The sequence below is a fragment of the Phaethon aethereus genome (assembly GCF_964289735.1).
Source record: "Phaethon aethereus genome assembly, chromosome: 16".
Taxonomy (NCBI): Eukaryota; Metazoa; Chordata; class Aves; order Phaethontiformes; family Phaethontidae; genus Phaethon; species Phaethon aethereus.
In genome coordinates this window covers 5,766,741-5,791,220 of record NC_138592.1, presented here as the reverse complement: position 1 = coordinate 5,791,220, position 24,480 = coordinate 5,766,741, and the positions used below count along the sequence as shown (strand labels likewise).

The window sequence follows — 24,480 nt, the reverse complement described above, 5'->3', positions numbered from 1 at the left end:
AGCCACTACCGGGGCGCGAATCGTCCCTCAGCCCCCGCCGTCGCCTCCTGAGAGGGAAGAAAACTGCGGCGGCGGCGGGCGGGGGGTGTAGTCAGGTGACCCCGCCGGGCCGCCCAAGATGGCGTCGCGTCCGCGGAGCCTGAGGAGGAAGGTTTACTGGTAACCACGGCGTGGGGGAGGCGGGGGGCTACCCCCACAGGCCTCGGGTTTACGTGTGCCGCGGGAAGGGCTATGATCGTTCTGGGCTGCGTCTCAGGCGCTCGTTAAAGGTGTAGCCTGCCCGGCCATGGCTCTGAGGGAGCTGAAAGTTTGCCTTCTGGGGGTAAGTACTCCGCGGCCGGCTCTCTGCGGGGCCCAGGCGCGGGCCGGGGGCGGCGGGAGGGAGGGAGTCTGCTGAGGGGCTGGCTTGAAAGGCTTTTTCTGGTGGTGGCGAGCCTCTGTGTGAGCCCCCTGAGAGAGGGTCCTCCCCCTGGGCGAAGGGTGGGCCTCGCCCCCACCGGAGCTGCCGGCGCGCCCCGGCTGCTCGACCCCGTCCCCCAGAGGAGACCGGGCGACGGGAAGGGTCTTCCCCTCCGGGGGGAGGCGTTTTCTAGAGGTAAATATCACTTTTTTTTTTCTTTAAAAAAATAAAAGAGAGGGAGCATGAACATCTAGCGTATGCTCCCTCTTCCTTGTAAGCTGTTCGGGCTTGGAATTCACAAAATAAATAAATAAAAGCACCTGAAATCGAGCTCGCGGGAGACGAGGAGGGGCCTGAACTTTTTTTTTAAACAACATACGTAGGCTTTGAAAGTGCCCGAAGTGTTGCATGTTGTGGAAGCAGACGTTAAGCAAACCGAAGTAGAAGTTCAGAAAATTCAAGGCTATAAAGCTGTGTGTTGGCGTGGTTTGGTCAGAGGGCTTCAGTGGAGAGCCTGGCATTGAATACGTGTTGTCTCCATCTGTATCCAAATTCTGTGTTGTACGGAGTGTGACTGGCAGAATTGTTTTCTGCTTCTAAATGGCCGTATTGCCCTTCAGAGGGAAAATTATGTGTTTCTCTGCTCTTCGTGTTATGAAGGCATTTGGGGTAACTACTAGCTACTGTTTGTGTTCACCCAACCTGAGAAACCTTTCATCGTGTAAAAAAGGAGAATAAGCACCTGGGAAAACTGGTCCTTGAACTCCCGGAGCCAGGAACTGCATCTTATGTTTCTCTGTTTAAGATTTGCTCTGCTTATTGTGACTGCAAACATTATACAATACATAACTGGCATAATATGCTTTTCCTCGAGAGGAAAACAGCTTGAAAAGATAAAACATAAGCATACATATTGTACCCAGATTTACTACAGTATTCAGAAGATTCAAACAAATGCATGAATGGTGTAAAACTTCATTTTCAATGAAACCATTCCTAAGGTTTTTTTTCCCCTCAAAATTTTAAGGACTCTGGAGATGTAAAGTGATTAGTTTGTCTTCACCTGACTTAATTAAATGGTAATTTAAGATGTCTAGCTGTTATTTAGAACAGTTTATTGCTAATAGTTTGTTGAGTTATTTCACTCCTAAATATGCCTTATTTTTTTTTAAGCTATGGAGTCAGTGGTGCAAATACATACATGACCCAGAATTTTCATGTTATGTTTCCTCTTTTACCATTTATAGCTCTGTAGAGTTGCATTAGAAACATACTTCAGGTGTGTCATATAAGAAATTTCAAGTCTTTCATTAAGCAGGGTGGGACGGTATTAGTCAGAGGTTGAAACGCCTGTGTCACACTTGTATGATTTAATGTGCTCTATTGGCTTGCAAAGATGGAATACCATACTCAGTTGTTGTATATTTTACTAAAAGTGGTAGATGGTCTTTCCCTACTCCTGTTCAAATGTCGTTTCTGGAGAGTTTTGGAAAAAAGAGTTTGAATAACTGATAATAAGTATGAATGCAGATTGTTATAGTTGTTCATAAAAGCATCTTAACAGTTTTGTTTAGAAAACTGTAACTTATCAAAGACCTTTCATTTTTCTACTAAACAAATATAATACCTGAAGTATTTCAGAATCTAACTTCTCTGAGATTCTCAGCAGGAACGTGTTATTCGTGCAGAGCATATTGCAAGATTTGAGGACAAAAAGAACCGTCTGTTTGTAGAAACTAATGTCTCTTTCAACTGTTCCTGTTCTTTTTTTAGGACACTGGTGTGGGCAAATCAAGTATTGTGTGGAGATTTGTAGAAGATAGCTTTGATCCCAACATCAACCCAACAATAGGGTAAGAAACTAAATAAAGTAAATGTGACTTATTCAAGAATAAAACCAAATTGTATGGATATATATTTGTACCTCCTGAATAGATCACTTGAGGATTCTCCATGTGTGGCAGCTAAATGTGGTAATAAACATGACTGCAGCATTAATTAGCTCATGAGCTACCTTAGGCATCGTAGGAATGTATTTGGCACTCCTGCAGTTTCCATTTTCAGGTGTAAGATCTGGACCCATTTTGTATTGTGAATCTAAGCTAACTAAAGCCTACTAGGAGTCCTGGGTTATTAATAAATTACACTATAGATGCTTCTGTTGAAGGAACAACATGCACTACTTTGAAATTTAAACATGTAATTCTTAACACAACTACATAATTTTTTTTTAAGAGTCAAGTACAGTAACAAGTCTCCTAGGTTTTTGAAGGTAGCTAATTCTAATTCAGGTTGTAGTTCTCTTCATGAATTAGTTGTAACATTCATCTATATGCAATACACACATTTGTAAATAACTGATGAAATTGTTAATGCAATTGCTGTCACCTCAGAGTAGCAATGTTAGTGAGCTCAAATCTTCAAATAGGTCAAAGGAAGGGCGAGCATTAGGAATTCTTGGAGTGGTTGGATCTTTTTATTTCTTTTGGTGTCATTTTTGCTTTGCAAGTGTCTTATGGGCTGCTTTGCTCAGAAGTAGTTCTTTACTTACAGAAGGACATGACTTCACTTGATGCTGAGAAGCATGTGGGGGGTGTCAGTGCATCTTCCTGTCTCAGGTGTCACACAGGCTGTACTACAGCTTTGACCAGAAAAGATCCTGCTGATAAAGATCAGCTGTGTCTCACCCTGTCCTCATAAAAAAAAAAAGTTGTTCCCCTGGTAGGTCTCTCTCTTCTCCCCTACACTCCCCACCTCTATTTTTGAGTGTATCAAATTGCAAGATACTCTGTAGGAAGTATGCTTTTGTTTAAATTTCCCTGTTAACAAAGGTAGCCTTTGAGATAGATTGCTAAGTATTCTTAAATCTTGAAGGGTTAAACATTCTTAATTACTGTCAAATTAGCTACAGTAGAAGCTCTTTTTGGAGAACCATGAAACTGATATGTAAATGGTAGTCATATTGCTGTTTGGCTAAGTAGGGGAGCAGGCTGTCTTAAACATTTAATTTCAGGTTGTATAGAAAGTTTAGGCTTGCTGCCCATAGTGGTATCAACTGCAAGCAAAGCTGTTTCTTCAAGTGGATGCTATTGAAAGATTCAGTTGTTTTTCTTATTACCCGAAGTGTTTGAGAAATTGGTTATCCATCTTCATTCCTAGTCATCAGATACTTTTAGAAACAGTCTGTTAAACAGTTGGCTAATATGGGTAGTATCTACAGTGGCCCAAAGTTACCCGTTGTGTTCATGCATGCAGTTCCTGGGGGAGGGGAAAAAAAAAAGACTAAGGCCTGCTTATCTAGTAGGTGACCAGGTATGGTAACACAGACTTGGGTTTTGCAAATATGAGGTGCCTATTTATTTGGCTGGGATGCTCTGTTCTGTAGTTACATGTACATCACCACACATCTAGGCTACATGGGTTAAATGTTTGAGTAACCCAGTATGGAATTTGCATTATGTCTCTGATCAAATGCGAACTGCAGCCTCCTCAAGTCTGCTTTCAGATTCCAAATTCTAAAATACTGTGCTTGATGGCTTTAGGCTCTGCATGTTTGCAAGACTCTCTAAAGCTGCAGGGCAAAGATTGTGATCTGTGATGCTTCTATCCTGTAGAATTTTCTACAGTCTGCAGAAAACTCCAGAGAGGGTCTTGTGGGTGTTTTTTTCTTTTTTCTTTCCTCCCAGGCAAGGACTGAAACTTGAATAACTTCATTAAATCTTGTTGTCTTCCCTCCAAAGTCAGTTTCTTTTAATCTGGTCGTTTTCTGACTGTGGTGTGTAGGTTGATTTCTCCCCCCACCCCCCACCCCCAACGTAGTACCTATCTGTTTGAAGGCAAGAACCCAAAGAGATCACATGCACGTGTCTTCCCAGGAAAAGGTCTATAACAGATACTGTGTAGAAACTTAAGGTGCTGTTAGAAGATGATAGCCATTGTGGTAATGAGGCTAATGTGTAGAATAGAATTTGTCTTCATGGGTTTAACGACAATACTGGGATTAGTGTACTTTCTTGAAGTGACGGACTACAAATCTGTATCTTTTCATCTTAAAATCATTCATTGCTCTGAGGACTTGGTATCTTGGTAGTTTGCTGTAGTAGTATAAATGAATCAGAACTTGCCCAAATGGAGGAGTGTGTGAAGCTCCAATAAGATACAGTCCCAAAATTTTAGGCAAACTAATTTTGAAACTTTCTAGATTTTGTTTTTATTTCCTAATTGAGACTAGGAGGTAGAAAGAATGAAGTAATTATTAGAGAGGAGTTTTAAGCATCTTGCAAAACTGAAGCTGAGAATGCTTCTGTGTTTTTGAGTTCATGAGAGAGAATCTTATGGTTCCTGTCCTGTTACCATTCCTCTTAGAATTCTCTGAGCGATCATACTTTGTTGTCATGACTGTTCATCATTCGGGTTCAAATACGGGCAGCTGCAGAAGCCCTCTCAGGATGCTGAGGACACATTCTGCTTTGCCTAACCAGCATATATCTCTAGGTACTGCAGAATAGTCTTTCATTATAGCATCAAAAGGAAGTTATGAATGAGTATAAAAGTACTTTCAGGTGCATTTTGTTCACATAATTACAGTGCTTACTTGGGTGGGAGAAGCAGCCAGGAAATTTAGTAGGGATAATACCTGCTTTCTTGCTAAAAGTCCTTGAGGATAGCTCTAGTCTGGAGGCTTTTGTTGACGCAAAGTGGTTTGTCTTTGAACTGTTTGTTCTCTTTTTTGTTTGTTGGGGTTTTTTAATTGACATCTGTCACAATGAAAGCTTCCACTTGTCAAAGAATTTCAAGTAGCGTTTAATCTCTATCAGCTACCGTTTGGTATGTTTAGTTGTGATATGAGTTAGAGCAACACAGCTGTTTAGTTCAAATTGACTGTACAGGAATGTTTCAGTTTGTAAAACTGAGTAAGATAAATTTTCAGTGAGAACCTGTGATTTAGGAAATTGTTCCCATATTGGCCAGAGAATTCAGAATTAATGCTTAATTTGCAGCAGTCTTAAGGAAGTGGAAGTCTTTGTGCTTTACAACAGATACTCCTATCGCTTTATTTTCTATTACTCATTGCTAAAATACATAATCTGGTTAACTGTGGTGACATGCACTGCAGTTAGACTCTTTCTAGGGATGCTGCAACCTTATATTTGGCTTCTTAAAAGAGTAATCAACTTTGGAGATTGATGTACTATTTGGCAAACATCTAAGCTTAAGGAATGGGGAGGTTACGTCTTAACAGTGGAAAGCATTGTGTAATTGTTCCTTTTCTTTATTGTAAATATAGATAGCTGTTTTATCTTCCTATAGCATTGACATATGTCTAAGACTCCAGTGATACTAACTACAAAAATGTCATGGACATCATTGAAATCTATGCCTTGGTGGTACTTAAGATCCAAGATAAACTGAAGTTCAGAGTCTTGGACTCTGGTATTTAATGTTGGTGATCATGCTGACAGACTCTTGTTCTCTGACTTTGAACGTATAGCAAGCTTAGTGTACAGGCCACCTCCAGCATCCTATCCTGCATCCTGTCCAAAACTGACAGTAGAACAAGTTTGGAAGTCTGCAATATTTTCAAGTGACAGGAATTAGGCATACAAAAGGTGTTCAAGATCATAACGTAGGATCTCATATGCTTAAGAGAATTATGGCATCTGTAGTTCCTATTCTACAAGGACATGAATTCAGTGTGTGTTTTTTCTAGTAAAAAATGTGCCTACAGGTAATAGATATAGCAAAGAACTCCCTCTTGCAACAGATTAGGTCTCTGAATTCCTGTTCTTGTGGGGAATACGGTGATTCATGTAAAGCATAGAAGTACTTTACAATGTTTTGCAATATTTTACTGTAAAACATCTAGAACTTGAGGAGGTAGCTGGAGCATAGGAAGTGACTTCTTTGTTTGTCTTCTGGGAGTGCAAGAGCCCGTGCAGACTGAAGTATATCATGACAGACAGGATTTGGGAGCTGTATGGAGTTCAACAACTCATTATTGATTTCTCTGTTCTTTTAACACCTACCAAGAGTGATACGAATCTTCCATATTTTATTCCGAAATATGGACTTACCAGCATTTATCTGAATGTTAGTACAGGGACAGAAAAAGCTGATGCAAAGGGAAAGGATTTGATCTTTTCCCTCCGGAAGTTTCCAGTATACACTTAAGTGATTTGCTGTGGTGATTCTTCCACTTAGGATGAATCTTGTTAAAAAGGCTGATCTTTCTGATTTGTTTTTATCAAAAGACTATGAACAATAAAAGCTTCTAATTTGCATTCGTGTTCCTTCTATTTTTTTTGATGAATTTCATTCTCTGAAAGGAAATGTCATCCTCTGAGGCCTTTTGCCTCATTAATTTCAGTCTTTATGTGTGAAGATCTTCATTGGTTTTATGGGAGGGGGGAAGCACTTCTATTAGAATGTAAACCTTTTAAAAAGTTCATGGTGGTGATGTTCTAATAATGTATTTATATCCTGAAAAGCATAAGCTGTAATTTTTTTTTTCCCCAGAGCCTCATTTATGACCAAGACTGTACAGTATCAAAATGAGCTGCATAAATTTCTAATTTGGGATACAGCTGGACAGGAGCGGGTAAGTAGAATCAATATCTGTTGTGATAGTCCTGGCTAGAGTTTGGGTTGCTTTTCAGCCCCACCTCTGAAAGTTACAATATGATCTGGTTTTATGAATATCTGTTAGAACATTTGTTTTTATGGAGGTTTCTATCAAGATACGGGTGCTGTAAATATGTTTTTATTTTTTTATTGTTATCGTGGTTAAAGTACAAAGTTAAGGATGATTACCTAAGAAGAGGAGCTTATAAAACAAAAGACTGGATTTAGATTGACTGAAAGGGAGTGCCAAAAGAAAATTAGGTGGGGAGGGGGAAGCCAGCAGCTGACTCTAGTACCATTTCTATAGTAGAGTTTTAAACACTGCACTGCAGTGTTTGTAAACAGTGTGACTGGCAATGTGAGAATCCAAGTGAAATGAATGGTCATGTTTCATAGTACAAGTAAGGCCCTGATTCTGGAAAAATATACAACTGCTAACACATTCTTACTTACTTTCAGGGTTAGGGTGATTAATGTGAGTAGGATGTGGGTTTAGGCATTCAACAGCAGTGTTTCAAGAAGTGTTATGGGTGATAACTGATCTCTTATTATTTTGTGAAGTTTTACTTCTCAAATCTGATAGTGTTAGAAGCTAGATCAAGAAATCTATTTTGAAATGTAAATTTTAATTTTGTAGTTTGGGGTTTTGATCTCTGCAGCCTGCAGAGTTCTGAGGGGAGACAAGAAGAGCTTTCAAGAAAATGACTAGTCAAATGAAATCATAGTTAATTAATCTGCATTATTTTTTACTTAGCAAAGTTTTCCTTTAAAATCCTAGTTAACTTGCTTGTTTATTGATTACTAGTAACAGTGATAGAAATTATAGTAGTTGTATTAACAGTGCTTATTCTTGCAGTTTTTTGGCTGTTAACTACTGGTAACTGTCAGTTGTTCATGATGAGTTTATTTAGGATGTGAGGTAACTGTAACAAAGGTAGACACCCGAGCTGTCTCCAGTAAGAGTCGGTTTGATCAGATTGGGTTATTACTTTAGGACAATAACTGGCAAATACAGTTGTACTATTTTTCAGGATTGTCTCAAGAAACAGAGAGCCCAAGTAAAAAAACCCCAAAACAAAACAAAAGAACCCCACCACTGGCAAAAACAAAAGAAAAAACCCAAACTTGTAAAGGCTCAGTCATCCCTGTGCAGTCGCTTGACCTTTTGGAGTCCTGGTGGAACTGACTTCCTAGCTTTTTAGCTTGATAACAGCTTTGATGGCTAGAAAGTATCTCAAGTGTATTTGTACTGCATTTCAGTGCTCTAGATTTTGAATAACAATTTATTTCCTTCTGGCAGCACCATATAAAGCAAACTTATGTTGTCAGGGATATGCCCAATAGTATCTATGTTAACAGAAATATCAGAGTCCTTCCATTAATAGTAGTCAGTCAGCATTTGATGTAATTTGTCTTAAATGAACATCCTAGCCCATTCTGAAATGTTCATGCTGGAATGTGAGTCTTCCGAGAGGTAGAGTATGGATTTTGAGAGGCTGGTACTCTTAAATAGAAGGCTTTCTAAACACTGCTGCCACAGCTTGGCAGGAAACATCCATTACATATTAGTATTCCATCCTGTTCACTTTAACTGTGTTTGCAAGCAATGGGAGAACGCTGTAATTTGGATTCAGCGCACTACAATCTGAGGAGGCATCTCTGTACGTGACTAGCATGTTCCTTGACTTTATGTTTTTAGACTTTGAGTGACACCTTTTTAATTTTCTTCCATACAAGTTGCATGATATCTTTATTGAAATCAAAAAGGGAAATATGTCTTACTTGGACTCTGACCCAAGATCTGTGATATCTGTGAAGCTTATGTTCCAGACCTGAGAGAAGTCACTGTGAGGCCCCAATATATGCAAGGAAACCAGTGAAATGGGAGCAAGGATATTTACTTTGAAATGATGCCAGTATTTTCATAGATGTTTCTTTTTCCAAAACAGAACAGCACTATCACTTACTGCTAGTCACAAATGGTTTGTGTACCTGCCTTGTCCTGAAATCTGTCATACAGTTTTCTGGTCGTGCAACGCAACTGACAGTTATGGAAGGGATCCCCTCCAGAGTGATCTGGAATACCAAAAATGGCCACACCGTTCTTGGAACTAAAATGTCTCTGCTGAGCTAAATGTGTAATGCACAGAATTCGTAGTCCTGGCTTCTTGAGGAATTTTTTTGCTATTTTCCATTTCGAAAGCCCAGCAGCAAATAGTTCTGCACTACACTGGGCAACCTGTTCTAGATGGCTTCAGGGAGCGGCTGGCTAGCGTCACTCCAAAGGTGGAAACGTGCACTAATTCACTTCACACAGCTCATTTCCCTACACACACATGCCTTATTTCTTCTCTCATTTTTAATACACTGAGTAAAGTTGATAGGAGATTAATTAGAACAATTAGGATTTTTGCCTTCTTACCTAACAATTTTGACAGTTTCTCCAGATAATTACATTATGTTGCCTTAATTCTGTCAAAACACAAATTGGAGGCTGGAGGGCAAGCTGAAGTCTTTGGAAAAATAGCAAAAGGAAAAATCGGTGTTTCTGGTAACATCTGTTTTGTTCATGTATTTTATCTGCCGACTGCTCTTAGGTGGAAAAAAGTATCTAAGTGTTAGCAGGCAGGAAATGAGAGTAATAGAAAATCAGCAAGTGAAAGTTGGTTTATTCCCAAGGTAAATAGTCAAATAATCAAAAAGCCAGGTTGCAACCAGTCCAAGTGGTGGTTTGCCAAATATGTTTCCCTTTACATTTTAGTACTTGGGAGGAAGAGAGGAATTATGTCCCAATATGAACTGAATACCTGCCCATGTTTCCCTTTCTCACTATTAAATATTTTTATATTCTGAACTTTGTGTTCAAAATCCTGTTTTCAAAACAGAATTTGAGAGCCAAATGTAAATGGTCTGGAATTCTGCTTCATAGCAAGATTTTTATGATTTATAATGCTGCTCTCAATTGAACTGTATTAAGTAAAAGGAAATTGGTATTTTATTGGAACCAAGTAAGCCTTTAGGAAAAACCGTATTCTATTCATAATTTTACCCTGAGTAATAAGATGCATAAAAGCTCAAAATCACATATGCTTATATCAGAGCAGTACATGCAGTTTACTCCGTGCTTTGACTAAGAGTTTTGCTTGTTAGATTAGGTGTCTGGTTCTTTTTGAATTGGCAGAATATCATACTGTTTTTAAGAATGCTTGATTGATACTTCTGATGCGACTCAATCTTGTGGACTATCAGATTTTTTTCAGTCCTGGGTTCGTAACAGTCTGCCTATGCAAAGATACAGGCCTGGCTTATACCCTGCAAATGCACTACCAACCAAATATGCCTGCTATAGATTTAATTCTGAAAATTACAATAAAATTAATGTAGCCTTTTACTATCTAGCATGTTCCTTAAAGTTCTATTTGCAGCAAGTCACATAGTTGTGGGCTTTTGCAGTTTTTAGTTTTAAATGTGCTTCTAACTTCGGAGTTTTGAAGAAAAACTTAAGTGAAATCCCTGAAGTCGTAAGTTAGATTATGAAGAAACCAACGTTTCTGGCATTTGAGTGCCGTGACTGATCCATGGGGCTAGAGGTTGACACCAACTTCTGAACATTTCAGATCAGCAGTAATGTATGCTAGTTTTCTTGAAATTACCTTTTGTCCAAAAGCATGAGTGTCTTAAAGAGGAAGAAGCGAGTTCAGTTTTGACTGTTTCCCATTGCGCAGTGTTTAAAGTTGAACATATATCCTGGGGGTTTGTGTCTCTGTATAACCTACAGTCTTTTAAATGAGAGATTCTAATCTAGTCAAAATAAGGTCAAGTTTGGCTTCCTACTTTTTGCAATAGGTGTGCTGCTGATTATTTATTGGTTGGCCTTTAAAACAATAATTTCATGGAAGTTTATGTACCCTACTGCACAGACTCTCTGTAATTGTAAAGAAAAGTTTTCCACTCATGTGAACTTTAAAGCTAATTTTCACTTTCTTTAGTAATAATAAGGAAATGATGGAAGTCAGTGGAAGATCAGATTCATAATTTATGGTGTCTTTCTTTCAGTTTCGTGCTTTAGCCCCAATGTATTACAGAGGGTCAGCAGCAGCCATTATAGTGTATGACATCACAAAAGAGGTAAGAAATTTTATCTTGACCCATCATTATAATTTCTGGGGGGTTTTGTGTCATGCACCGGTTCTGATTCTTTATTCCTTCTGTTATTTTTTTTTTCTTTTTCTACATCAGGAAACTTTCTCAACATTAAAGAACTGGGTTAAAGAGCTTCGACAGCATGGACCACCAAACATTGTTGTAGCTATTGCAGGAAATAAGTGTGATCTAAATGACGTAAGGTAAATAACCGTTGACCATTCATATGTTTTCACCTAAGTTCATAGTGCTAAATATTTTAAGATTTCAGAGCAGGTGAAAGATACAGGGCAATTTAAGCTGTTTTGCACGAGCATTGAAGTTTCACAAGGGGTCTGAGCTGTTTCTACTGTCAGAAGATTTGGGTAGTCTGCCCTTGGACAGTCTTTACCACTTCCTCGCCTGCGTTTGTGTGAGTACGTGTGTGATCAGGCTGTAAAATGGATCCAGGTTAAAACTAACCATTTAAAAAAAGGAAAACTGATCCAAGTGTATTTATGTTGCTCACACCATGAACGCTTGCTGGCATGACAGAGGTGGGATATCAGGGTTAGGAATGAGCAGTTTACAGGGAGACAGGATTACCTTTTCAGGCGGCAGTGCCAAGTTACACAAGCCGAAACTGCCTGTGAAACTACAGTGTAATACAAGCTGTTTACTTCACTTTAGAAGAAGTACCCCTGTCAGTCCATAGCACCTCATTTTGTTAGGAAAAACGTCAAGCCTGTTGGAAAGCATTGTGTAGGTTTTTCTGACTTGCTTGTTCAGGTGCCTGCCTTCCCTGCTTAAATATTGGGGTGGAATTGGCTGTAGCTGAAATAGTTGCAGGGAGCGGGGAGATGTTCTTGAGAAACTTCTATGAATAGCCAAACTTCCAAGAAGGCCTATACTAAAAACGAAATAAGCCCTTTTTTATTGATGTCCTGGTTAAACAAGTCAAAATTCATAAAGAGGGTGTGTGCAAACTTCTTGTTTTTAGATTTCATTGAAAAGGTACCACAGCTGGTGTCTCAAAGGAGCCAGATGGTTATTTGTTTGAAGAACGACTGCAAAGTTGTTTTTTAGTATAGTTCTACAATTTGTTAATAAATAGCAGTTATCTAGTGAGCTCTGATAACCTGTGTTAGAAGTAGCATGTCTCTTGAAGGAAATACGGCATAAAATTACTTAGAAGACAAATATAAGGCATGCGGTATTGTCTCACATGCTTATTTCTTGGTGCTTAGGTGGCATAATAAATGATGTAAACATTGCTATTCAAGCTAATGAGCAAGATTCCTTGTAATTCAGTCAGAGGCAATATTTGAGTCACTGATCCAAAGTTTGTGCTTTTGATATCCTAAGTCCCTTGTCACTGGAAGCAGCCTATGTGTTCTAGAAATTGTATGGAAAAAGATACAACATATAGTCCAGTCCTGCTATTGGGGTGTTTTTTTTTTTTCGCGTTTAAGGAAATGTTATTATTGACTTGCTTCCTTAGGGGTGCAGAATAACTTTTTCACTTTTTGGCTTTGTTGTGTGCTCAGTCTAACATGCTTCTGTTTATAGCTATGTCTTCATGCTTCCTGTAAACTAAATGCTATACTAATGATCTGTGCAGTGTTGTGAGATACTTGGTTTTGTAAACAGCTGTAGGAAATCCACTGGATTAACAGAACTAATGTTTTAGGGTACTCTCAGTACATCTAAAACTGTTCTGTGTGTGAAGAATAAAGCACCCCCTAATGATTGATTGCAGACCTACACTTAGAGCACTAAAGAAACAAACTCCACTGTAACGTTGTCAGATAGATTAAGACCTTGTTTAGTTAATGATTGTGCTTCAATGATGCTCATACCTCAAGGCAGGGAGACAGCATAAAGAATGAGCATCAGCTTCAGGAAGGAGGGAGCACTGTGATGCTAAACAGGTAAAATACAAAATACTCATTTAATGAGACACTTAAAAGGTTAGTCTATCCTTTAAGACTTTCAATAATGGTTTTTTTGCATTTACTTTTTTTTCTTTGCTTTGTTTTTCCAGAGAAGTCATGGAAAAAGATGCTAAAGACTATGCAGATTCCATTCATGCAATATTTGTAGAGACAAGTGCGAAAAATGCAATAAACATTAATGAACTCTTTATAGAAATTAGTAAGTATTTAAACAGTTAATGTGCTTTCTTCTGAAAGAAGTTCAAGTAGCAATTTGATTACTCTATTAGTTTCTGTGCTATTTAGGTGAGAGTACACTGACTTAAATTTATTACAATTAGACAGGAATACAAACTGCAAAATGAGCTGTATAAATTTTTTTGTCATCTAATGACCTCTAAATATTCCTTCTAGAAATTTTAAGCCTACTGTGATGCTGCTGGATAAATAGCAAGCAGGGCACTCATGTCAGAAGTCAGTGTCATCTTACTGTGTCTGTTACTGAATGTTTTAATTAGTAGTTCCAAGGTTATAGGAGGGAAAGGAAATGGCATGAGGAAGATCCAAACTTTATACAGCTGAGAAAAGGAATAAAGTTCTCACTCTTAGTGTTTGTACTTGGTCTAAAACAATGCATTTTCAAACATGTAGGAATTCATAAATGCCAGATTTCTGCCTGTGAAATAACAACTATTGTGTGTACATTTTCCCCAAGTATTTTTGTGATACCTTGAGTTTTTTTAATTAAACTGCGAATCCTTTCTGTCTTATTCATCACGGGGATAACAATGACAAATTTTTTTGTGTGAATGAAGAGCAGAAAACATTCTAAAGTGAATTCCATGCAATACTATTTGCAGGATGTGTTTCAGGCAGCAGTACCAATGTGCAGGTATGTCAGCCTGTTTGTGAAAAGAGGACAAACAGCAATCCATTTTTGTGTGTGCACTGCAGGTTAGCTTTGAATAACTACAGAAACATTAGACTTAAGGACTCTTTTTTTTTTTTTTTTTAAGCAGTTGAACATATTGAAACTGATGTAAGAAGTATGTGCTGTAGATTAGCTTCTTGATTTACTGATTTAATAGTTGCTCTCTAAAATCGATCTTGAATAAACTATGGAAAGAAGAAATCATAAATCCTCTTCAGAAAGAATACTCAACCAGGAATAGTCAATCTTAAAGACCGATTAGATGACTGAAGCAGCTATCTTTACAAGCACTTCTGTGCTAAGCCCAATGCAGGTGATCTGCTGTGGAAATACAGGTCAAGGTGGTAGTTTTCAATGAGGATATTCCAGGTGGTATTGGATCCTGCAGAGTATATTCTCTGGGTGCTTTTGTAGCTTAGCTCTCCAAGTCTAGACTAATCTGAAGTGTATATGCTGCAAAATTAGCTGAAAACTGTGTCTACTCGTCTTTTGTGGAACCATACCTCTTATGTAGACTGTTAACAGCCATCCTTCTGTTATGCAGGAATGTTGTCATTAATGTCTGACTGAAGATGCATTTTTGTATACAAAACATACACTGAATGCTTAGAATTTGTTTCAAGTACGATGTTTGCTATAAATTTTTTCCTGCCTCCTTGTAGGTCGCAGAATTCCATCAACTGACACCAACCCCCCGTCTAGTGGTAAGGGCTTCAAACTTAGAAGACAGCCATCGGTGACGAAGCGCAGCTGCTGTTGACTGATCCCTTAGAAAATCAGACTTGTTTATACAGTAGGTGGTCTTGGAAGTTAATAGTTCATGTTGGGTTTATATTATCAGTCTTAGATCTTTATCTGCTGGTGTTCATACACCCACGGTCCCACAGAAATGGACCAGCTGATCTGACATCTGTACACTCGCAGAAAAGACTGCAATCGTAATGTCAGCCTGTCCACTTACGAAAAGTGTAGTATCTCTTACATTCAAAGGGAATCCACCATCACTCTTTTGGCCTTGCTTGAAAGGAAGGTCACTATATGGATGGTAGAACTGAAATGTTTAATAGTTTTGTAATCAAGAATTTAGGTTTGTGTTTGTGTTTTTTTTTTAAAGGGAAATGAGCACTTTTGTGGGACTTAGGGGTAGGAGGAGTCTGGAAGTTAGGTATCATTTCTTCTTTTTCTTCAGTGAGCCTTATTTTAAATTTAATTGTAGCTAATCCAAAGTACGACGGGACAGTTGATGTGAGGTGGCTACAGAATAAGCAACTGAAGACAAACAGTAGGCAAATCAGTCCATCCAGTCCCCAAATCCCATTTGCACTTTTTATTTAAAGATTATATGCACCAGGGGTGGGGACACAAGCAACAGATCTTAAATCACAGACAATCTTTTTTTCATGCTGACTTTAATCACTTTAAGGCAAACTGATATGCTTACAGCCATCTTTTTGTTCCTACAAGTTTTTTGATATTAAGATGTTGGTTGAAGAAAACCTAGCTGTAGTTCTGACTAAATTAAATGGTTACTGACTAAAAACAGATGCTGTCAACAGATGCTGCCAGTAGTTCTGATAAGACTTAAAAGGTGTTGGGGAAAGGTTTTAATTGCTTGGCATGTGTAAAGTATTCATATTATATTTATGAGACCAGCGTTTAAAGTATTATAAATTATGTAAAAGCAGTAAAAAATAATGCAATCTTATACACTCCTTCCATTCCACTCCTATGGATAAACTCCTGGGGAATTGCCGTCAGGTTGTTTCTCCTGTATTTTGGATATTGTCACTGTGAGTTCATCCAGAAGCAGACTGAAATTCTTTCTCGTTCAGTTGCACTTGAAAGGGCCAATAGAGAATGCTGTTGGTGCAGTGTGAGGTCTGTCAGTTAAATAAGTTTTCAACTGTGGTGCACCCAGTCTTTCCTGTTTTGGGCACAAAAATACAAATAGGAAGTAACCTTAAGACATGTGGTAATGTAGATCATTACCTCTTGGTTCCTGGGCTTTTTCATCTGTGAGGGTTTTTAGCAAATCAGTGTCTAGCTTATACTGGGTTGGTTTTAGTATGCTTTCAATTAAACTATAGGTTGAACATACCCACTTGTGCTATTTTATTTATTTTTACTTTGTTTCTCACCAGCACTAGTGAGAGACTTTATACTTTTGACAAAACAGCTTAATAGACTTGAGTATATACTAAAATACGCTGTTTAGCTTTAGTATTAAAATGAGGTCATGTTGATAGTGCCTATTATTTGTTTGTAATCTGGTTTTCTATCATCTCAAGTATTTTCTCTGAAGGAAATGTAGAAAAGTTAGTAAGAAATTAAAAGACTTGTACTTCGGATTAGGTTGTACTAGTGAAGGTTCTTGTAGAGCTATTCTGGAGCAGAACAGGTGAACTATTACAGTGAGACTTTGAATGGGTCAGTATGTTGTATTGAAATTTGGTTACTACATTTTTATCATACCCTTTACTTACCCTATATTGTCAGTTATGACTTCTTTGCCACAGTTGTACAGGCTATGTGCTTATAGAGAGCCCAAGAAGTATATCTTCATCAAATGAAGGCTGTTTGGACCCCTTTGAAACATTGGTCCTTCACAAAGCATCTCATAGTTGAGTAAGCTTGCTTTTGGACGTTTTGTTCATTATAAAAAAGCAGGTTAGCAATTAAACATAGAACTTTAACAGTGGCAGTCATGGAAATCCATAATTTCTTTGAAATATCTCAATTCTTACTCCCGGCAAATTTTTAAAAAATAAATTGTGTGGTTATCTAATTCAACTAGGTTTTTAAAACATTTTGTGTTCACAGTGCTTCAGAAGTCTGTTCTATACCAAGATACCAGGTGCTTTAGTATCTTAACTGTGATACAGAAAATACTGCCTTTATTAAAATTGCTTAGTAATAAATGTGGAAATTCTTGAACTTGGAAAGATCACAGTAGGACAAGGAAAGTCTCACATAAATTGGGAATATCTTTCATGCAGATTAGTAGAAAAAGGAATTTCAGACTTTATAAATTATTATTGCCTGTTAACGTGGTAAAAATGGAATTTAAATCTGTTTTTCAGTGAGGTAACAAAAGCGGTTTAATAGTATTTATCCAAGATTTACTGACTTGAGAAGAAAATACTGGACTCTAGGCAATACTGAGACCCAGGCTAGTATTGAGATTACTGTGGTTCTTGCCAGTCAGGGGAGAGATCATCTATCTTGGCAAATCTTTGAGAGCGGCTTTCTGATCTGTCCTCATTTATTTGTTTGTTTCTGAAGTCTAATTTTCATGTCTAGCAAACAAAAAACCCACACCCCAAAACACTGAAGAAGCAGCACCTATCTGTCCCTTCTCAAATATACCTAAGTCTTAATGCCTCAGACTCCTTTTGTTCTGTTACCAATCTGAGTGGAATGCCAGCATACCTTGTATCCTTTTTGCAGTTCAGATCTTGAATGACTGCAGTGAATAAAAACATGGAAATAGCCAGTGAACACGAACCCTGAAGTGAGGCTGCTTTTTAAGACGTGCCTATTTAAAATGACAGACTGTTGATGTAAGTTCTTTTGAGACAAGATAACTGTTTATTGATCAGTTGGCCCTAGCTGAAAGCTGAAATGCAGTCTTCCCTGGATGAGATGAACAAACATGTTCATTGTTTCATTTTTGTTGGAGGAAAAAGGTTTCTTCTGTATTAATAATTTGTTAGGCCATCTGCTTTCTTCTTGCACTAGCCTTGCTGAAATGGATTGTATTTTGTCCTAACATAGCTTCTTTATTTGGAGATACATTAGCCTTGGAGTGTTTGGAGTGCCGATTGTCAACCATTCCAGCTAAATTTTTAATAACTTCTTTTCTGTTAAGAAGTTGTTGAAAAAGCTCAGGACTGAAGTTTTATTCCACTATGCCTTTCTGTTTAATGAATGGAGCTCATCATAGAGACTAGACTTTCATATACTCTGAAAGGGAATTAATTGCTGCAGAGCAAGTGCAGAAGGGTAAAGTATCATGTATGTAAAAATGTAACAAGGTGCATGTCATATCATGCATCCAGAGCACTTTTTAACTGACAAAATAGGACTATTTCAAATTCTAAACAATACCAATTCTTTCCCACAAATCTATCTTGTTACACATTTGTACAAAAATACCGTTTGATAAATGTTTAGTTCTTTGGAGCAACTTAAATGTGCTCGCCAAGTTTTAGATATTTTCATCCGACCCTCTAAACAGTGACAGTCTCTTAGCTGACTTTTCAGGCACTTGATCTGTGTTGTAGGTAGTTTTGTAGTATAATTTTTATAAATGCTGAGAACTGGCATAATAAATGTCTGAATAGGTGAAATCTGGAAGCTTACATTTAATAACAGAAGCATCTAGTGGTCCAACTGCTGAAAATTGTAATAGGTGTTTTGAAAAGTTTCTAACAACTTTTGCTGTTGCCAAGAAGGTAAAGACTTCATTTATTTTACTAGATCAATGTTGAAACAACAGAGATTGTTGCACTTCAAATCCCTACTGACATCAGAGACCCTTCCTTTAAGTGCTACAGGATCAGACAGTTAATAGTTCAGAGGGGCGTTTTACACGGACTTGAGTCTTTGATGTGTTGGTGTACACAACATCAATGTAATGCTACCAGCCTGTTCAAGAAAGATTATTTACATACTTGGGAAGAGGTGAGGAGACCATGTCTACTTACTGATTTGGAAGTCTCATCCTTTAACCTGGTTGAGAGGTGTGGGATTCATTGGGAGTTGTCTACATTCATGGTTAAAACTTCATTTTAATTATCAAAATATAATTCAGGCTGAGTGTCTTGGTTTAAAACTTGGCCTCAACAAGATTTTTGTTACAATATTAATTCTAAATTATTCATTAATATTAATGTTAATTTCCAGTATAACATATTGAGTATTAGTTGTAAAAGGAAACTTTATCAGTGATGTTTGAATGACTTTCTTGTGAAAGTCTTTAGTGTTTATTAAGGATGGTATAGTCTATTTGTGGTGTGCTATGTCAGCAATCTGCAAAGACTATCTTGGGAATTGATGATTTACAGGACAGAAGCTGAACTATGTAGCTAGTCACCTGTAGCAAACCTCACTTATGAGCAGCAACAGGTACATGGAAGTAGAAAAAATAATTTCAAACATGAGGAGAATCTGAATAATTCACTGACTTAAGCTTCTACACTGCCTATTTTCTAAAAAGCTTTATGCATCTCTTAAATGCTTTAAACCTTTAAAAAAAGAGGTTGTTCCTCTGTTCATGGACAAGAGATAAGGATAAACTTTCTTAACTTTTTTAGCAGGAAGTTGTTCTACAGCAACCTGAGACTGTTTGCATGCCATGACTCAGTTACTTGAAGCAGAAGAATGGTGTGCTTTGGAACTAAGCTTCTAAAAATCTGCACAAAATTCTCTAATGAAAACTTAAAATTTTATGTTCAGATCATGTTCCTAGTAATAGATCACAGCCCTAGTAATGGTAGGTGACTGAAGATTTAGAGAAATTAGATGTTGGTGTGAATTACCAATGTAAGATAAATATATGTTCTAGTATAAAAAAAGTCATGTCAGTTGTCCTTTTCAGAGTCTTATGGCTCCAGCTTGTCAACAGAAATACGCTTGAAACCACATCTTTTGTTTCTCATACAAGTATTCAGGTGCCAAAACATACCTCCCTAAAATTAACGGGTTTGACACCAATGCTTGTTTCTGAAAAATTCCTTCAGAGATTTTGGAGGTCTCAAATGAATGCAAACCCTTTCTTGGTCAGCTAGAATCAAAAATGTGTGACTTGGAAAAATCAAACAACCGTTACCAAACTTTACGCATAAAGTGTCACAGATAACAAATCTTTCAAGGGATGTAAGACTATCCTGAAACCCAAGAGTACTGATGGGCTTAGTCTCTGACATATCAAATGATCCTAGGGTCATTTTTTTCCTGTTTCCCCCACCCACCCCACCCAACTCTGAATTTTTAACATAGTGTTGTCAGAGTGTGCATGCTATACACAGCTATTTAAAAATACTTCAAAAAGTCCTAGTGGCTTAGAATTATTTGGTGCTTCCTAGTTTACATGGAAAATCAAGGCCGTAGGATGACTTGTCTCATTAAAAATTTGGGACAGCACTTGCTGAAACTGCTATTGTTCTAGAATAAAGATTTCTTAGAAGAAATTATTTTGCTTTTCCCATTACATTGTCCTGCAAGTTGGGTTCTTAAAGTTTTATTCAAGGAGTTAATTACCTTTGTAAAGGTGCTCTTTTAAGAAGGTTGGGTTTTTCTTTGCTTCATTTCTGTTAATGTTTTCACATATGTATTGTTGAACAAACCAACTGCTACTACTTTTTCAAATGTTGAAGGATACAGACCACTCTTTCTGTCATGCTTTTCATTTTTGTGAGATACTCCGTCATGTTGTTGCACTCGGATATGCTGTTAACTCTGACACCAAGACAGATTCACTGCAACTTTCTTCCCTCACTTTTACTCATGTTACAGCACATTTTTTCTATTAGATCTGTTATGTTTTCTTGATAGTTTGTTTCCATATGGGATTTAGTCAAGAATAGGTGGTGTCTTTTTCTCCTTAAAGGTTCTAGAAGTATGTGTCACAGTGGCAAATATTTGTAAACAAAAAGGTAATTCATTAGTATAGCCTTATGAACCTGTTACGAAAACATAGCAGCTGAGACGTGTACCACTGCTATATTATACCAGATAACAAAGGCTAAAAGGATGTTCACTGGGGGAGCAAATTATTGTAAGGCTCTACAACTCTTCTATGTTTTAACTTCCTTTTTCTCTACTTCCTATTTCTGAATATTATGTATCCAGCGTTGAAATTGTAACACAGTGAATTGATTTAAGACACAGAAATAGATCTTGTTTCTGTAGCTGTAAGAGACTTAAGACTTCCCAGCAATCTTTTCCCTTGTAGCCCCCACCCCTAGTACAATGAAGAAAGAAAAAATCCTTCTGGAGGTTTCTTCTAAACAAGAAACTTTGCATTTGTGTATTCAGGGCACAAAAATAACCTGATATGCATATAGCTCTTGCAGTGTAATAAATGTTTGCCTGTAAAGTAAGTGTGAAGGTTAACCTTTGTATCGGCAATTCTTGTCCCTCTTAAGAACGTTCTGCCTTCTCATCGTAGGATTGGGTTAACCCATTACAAAGGTTGAAAGGTCTGTGCCTTCTTATTATAATATCTCTTACTAAAACAAACTTAAGCCGCTCAAAGTTACAGAGCATTTGCAGCACTGTAAACTGCACAAACTTACAACCATTGCTTCACTGCATGAAATGTAGTCAGATTACTAGTGATGAAATATTGTAGTGATGAATTCCTAAGCTTATGAATGTTTTGAGACTTTTTTTAGTCTTCTCTTGGGCTGGTCCTGAGAGTGTGTACAGGTTTGTCTGTATTGTTGGTTTGTAGATGCTAATGAGGAAAACCAGGCTTTTGTTCTCTCCTTTTTGTTTGAATTGTTACACTCCCATATAGTGCATAGAATGCAAATAAAGAAATGTTGATTTGGCATAATGTAAACAGCCTTTTCAGCTTGAGCATTCATAATAAACTTTTATAGTGTAATAACATGCTAAATCACTACCAGTCTGATGTATTGTGCAAAAAAAAAAGGTGTAAACATTTTATTAATAAAAAGCTTTGTTTATAAAAGTGCTGGCTTTGTTTAAAAATGCTTCCAAAATTATCAACATCTTAAAAAATAGTCTCTATAGCAATAGAATTATAGAAGGGGAATGTAAGCAATACCATGGCAAAAGTTAATCCAAGTGATTCGAATAGCTGTTTTCCAAAAGTACTGATTACTGGTCATTCAGAAACTGAAGCTTTTCCCTGGTTTATGTATACACAGACAAAGGCAGAAGACAAATTTGTACAGAGAAGGGATGGGGGAAAACAGCAGAGAGAATGCTGCTTTTGTGTAATGCTTCCTTTCTTTGCAGCATGATGTCTGAGAAACTGCAAGCCACACACAGTCTTGTCAACCAATGCAAGGCCTGACAAATTCTACCAGGGTCAAGTTATTTAATACATTGCTTTTCGCTTAGACTGCATGAAATGTAAAATTCTTGACTGCTTAGGCTAGGTTTCTGTTAATCAAAACTGTAAAGTGCTTTCAATATCTGCAGTGGTGTGGGAGCCTGTCATGCTGGGAAGGGATTCTTTCTTGTTAATAGAGCCAGCTGGTTGGTAGCTTGCATTTTTTAAACCACTGCTTTGGTTATGTAGAGCACAAAAATACAGAGCTGGCTACAGTTATCTCACTTGTCTTATGTGAGGCTTAAAAGAAGTAGTTTTCTTGTTTCAATGTGTGATGCAGGTCTAACATGTTTAGTTAATAGCAGCCTTCAAAAGCGTAAATAAGCAAAAAAAGTCCTGTTTCTGATACTGCTGTTTCATCTGAAAATGTTGGATACAAGTTTCTACTAAGCAACTGGCTGCAGTTCATATGCAGGAAACACATACTGTCATCTTTCTAATAGAAACCTGGAATAACTTAAATTTAGTGTTCAGTATCTGCTATTTTTGAGTTACCCTCTTAGATGTGTGTGAACTGCTTTTGAAGAGTGTCAAATATGTTTTCATAAGGGGGTATGAATGTGCATTGGAGGGAGCATAAGAAGGGTAAACACAAGGAATGTGCTAGTATAGACAGAAAAACACATTTACATGTGTTTGCATAGGGGATCTAGATAACTAAATGCAAACCACCTAATTTGCACACACACAATGAGATAATGTTTCACGTGGATCAAGTCTTTCATGGCTTTTAGGGTGAAAGTTTTGTAACAGATGAAACTGTTCTTTAAAAATGTTCCAGTACAAAGATTTTTACATGCTCTTCAGAGTCTCCCTGTAGTGTTCATCCCTTTTTTCTCCTGTTAATCAAAACCCCACCTTGTCAGTGAGTTGCCTTCTAGTTTTGTGCTGGCTGAATTGTTAATAAAGTGAGAGCTGTTTTGTGTAATTGATAAGGACGTAGTATTGCAGGTGGCCTTCATGCATGCCCATTCCAATGAATCCAATCTGCACAATATTAAATGTACACACATTATTTACATATAACAAAAACCTGACAACCTACACTCAGACTTCATAAATTTTCAAATTATTAAACAACGCTGTGCTTTATAAAAACTTCAGTCCTTCAAATACAAAGCAGGTAAGTTCCAAGCTCCCAGTTGTGGTAAGATGATACAGCTTGGCAAACCCTTTAAGATGTGGATCATCAAGTGCTTAAGGGTGTTCTTTGTACTTCTTTCAGGAAAAGCAGAACTTGGAAATGTCTCGGCAGCAACACTGTACAGTTGTTTACGTTTTTTTTATGTTGTTTAAAGTTTCCTCTGTCTTTAATCCTCACCATTAGCTTCCAATTAACTTGCACATATGTATAAAGCTTGTCTTTTCTACACATTACTGGACTGAGGATGCCTAGTTCAGGGAGAGAATCTGTTTATAAAAATAAAACCTAAGAGATTAGATAGAAGAAGATGACCTTTCCAGAATATCAGCCAAAGAAAGCTCTATTCCAAAGCGTAAGTGAACTCAGTTCTCTTCTGATTTGAGATCTAGTAAAATGTTACGACACCGTCTGTAGTTTATGCTATAAATTAAACCCCCATAAGTAGCAAAAATAAGCCAAGAACATCCTAGGCTCCAAATCTAATTAACCAAGTCGAATAGCAGGGACCTGGAAAAGAAAATGCACCCCTTTATGGTATTACATGACCATCTTTTCTCCAACACAGAAGGAATTTAAGGAAGAACAGCAGTACATTATTTGAGTGTGTTGCCATATGTTGCCGAAGCTTCTAAAAATTAGTCCTGATGTATTTGTCTAGAAGGAGTCGGCAAGTTTCACTTGCATTATGCAAAACCAAGAGTTATACTAAAGACATATGGGTTGGGTTTGGTTTGGCAGGGAATGAAAGACATCTCAGAAGAAAAACAAAAGACAAAACCGGATCACAGATGGTTAAGCAGATGAACTGAAAAACAAGGATTATCCTGGACAAGAGCAGCTAAGTGTTGAGATGCTGTATAAATACTGCAGCTGTGCTTAGAGCATTGAGTGCCAGCGCCCTGTTTAGTGGTGTTAATTTTAACATCTACATACGTCATTTGCCTTTGCTTTTATTGCCAGAAATGAAAACAACCCTCTTATTATGAATTCCAGATCTTTTTAGCTATCTTGTGCTTTTTTTGCAATTACGAAGTAAAACAACATTCATGAAACAAACAACTTGTGTGAGGGTGAGGTATGCTGCATCACAGAGACTATTGCTGTGATAAAATGAACTTTCCCAATGTTTTATTATTACCATATTTTTATTCACTTCTTACCTGTTTCCTAGTCGGCCCTAAATTAGGACTTACTTAACATAGCTATATGTGTTGCTATTCTTTGGAGGCTGACTGATGTCAA

The 24,480-nt window shown here is 37.6% G+C and overlaps 1 protein-coding gene across 1 annotated transcript; it reads left to right on the top strand.

Annotated features, from left to right (window-relative positions):
- Window positions 1-286: 286 nt before the first annotated feature.
- On the top strand, window positions 287-14,768 carry RAB22A (RAB22A, member RAS oncogene family; the record flags this gene model as incomplete). The annotated part of the gene is made up of 7 exons (XM_082007433.1): window positions 287-322; window positions 2,174-2,253; window positions 6,917-6,998; window positions 11,078-11,149; window positions 11,261-11,367; window positions 13,188-13,297; window positions 14,671-14,768. The coding sequence occupies 7 exons, from the start codon at window positions 287-289 to the stop codon at window positions 14,766-14,768; spliced, it is 585 nt and encodes a 194-aa protein (XP_081863559.1).
- Window positions 14,769-24,480: the final 9,712 nt, after the last annotated feature.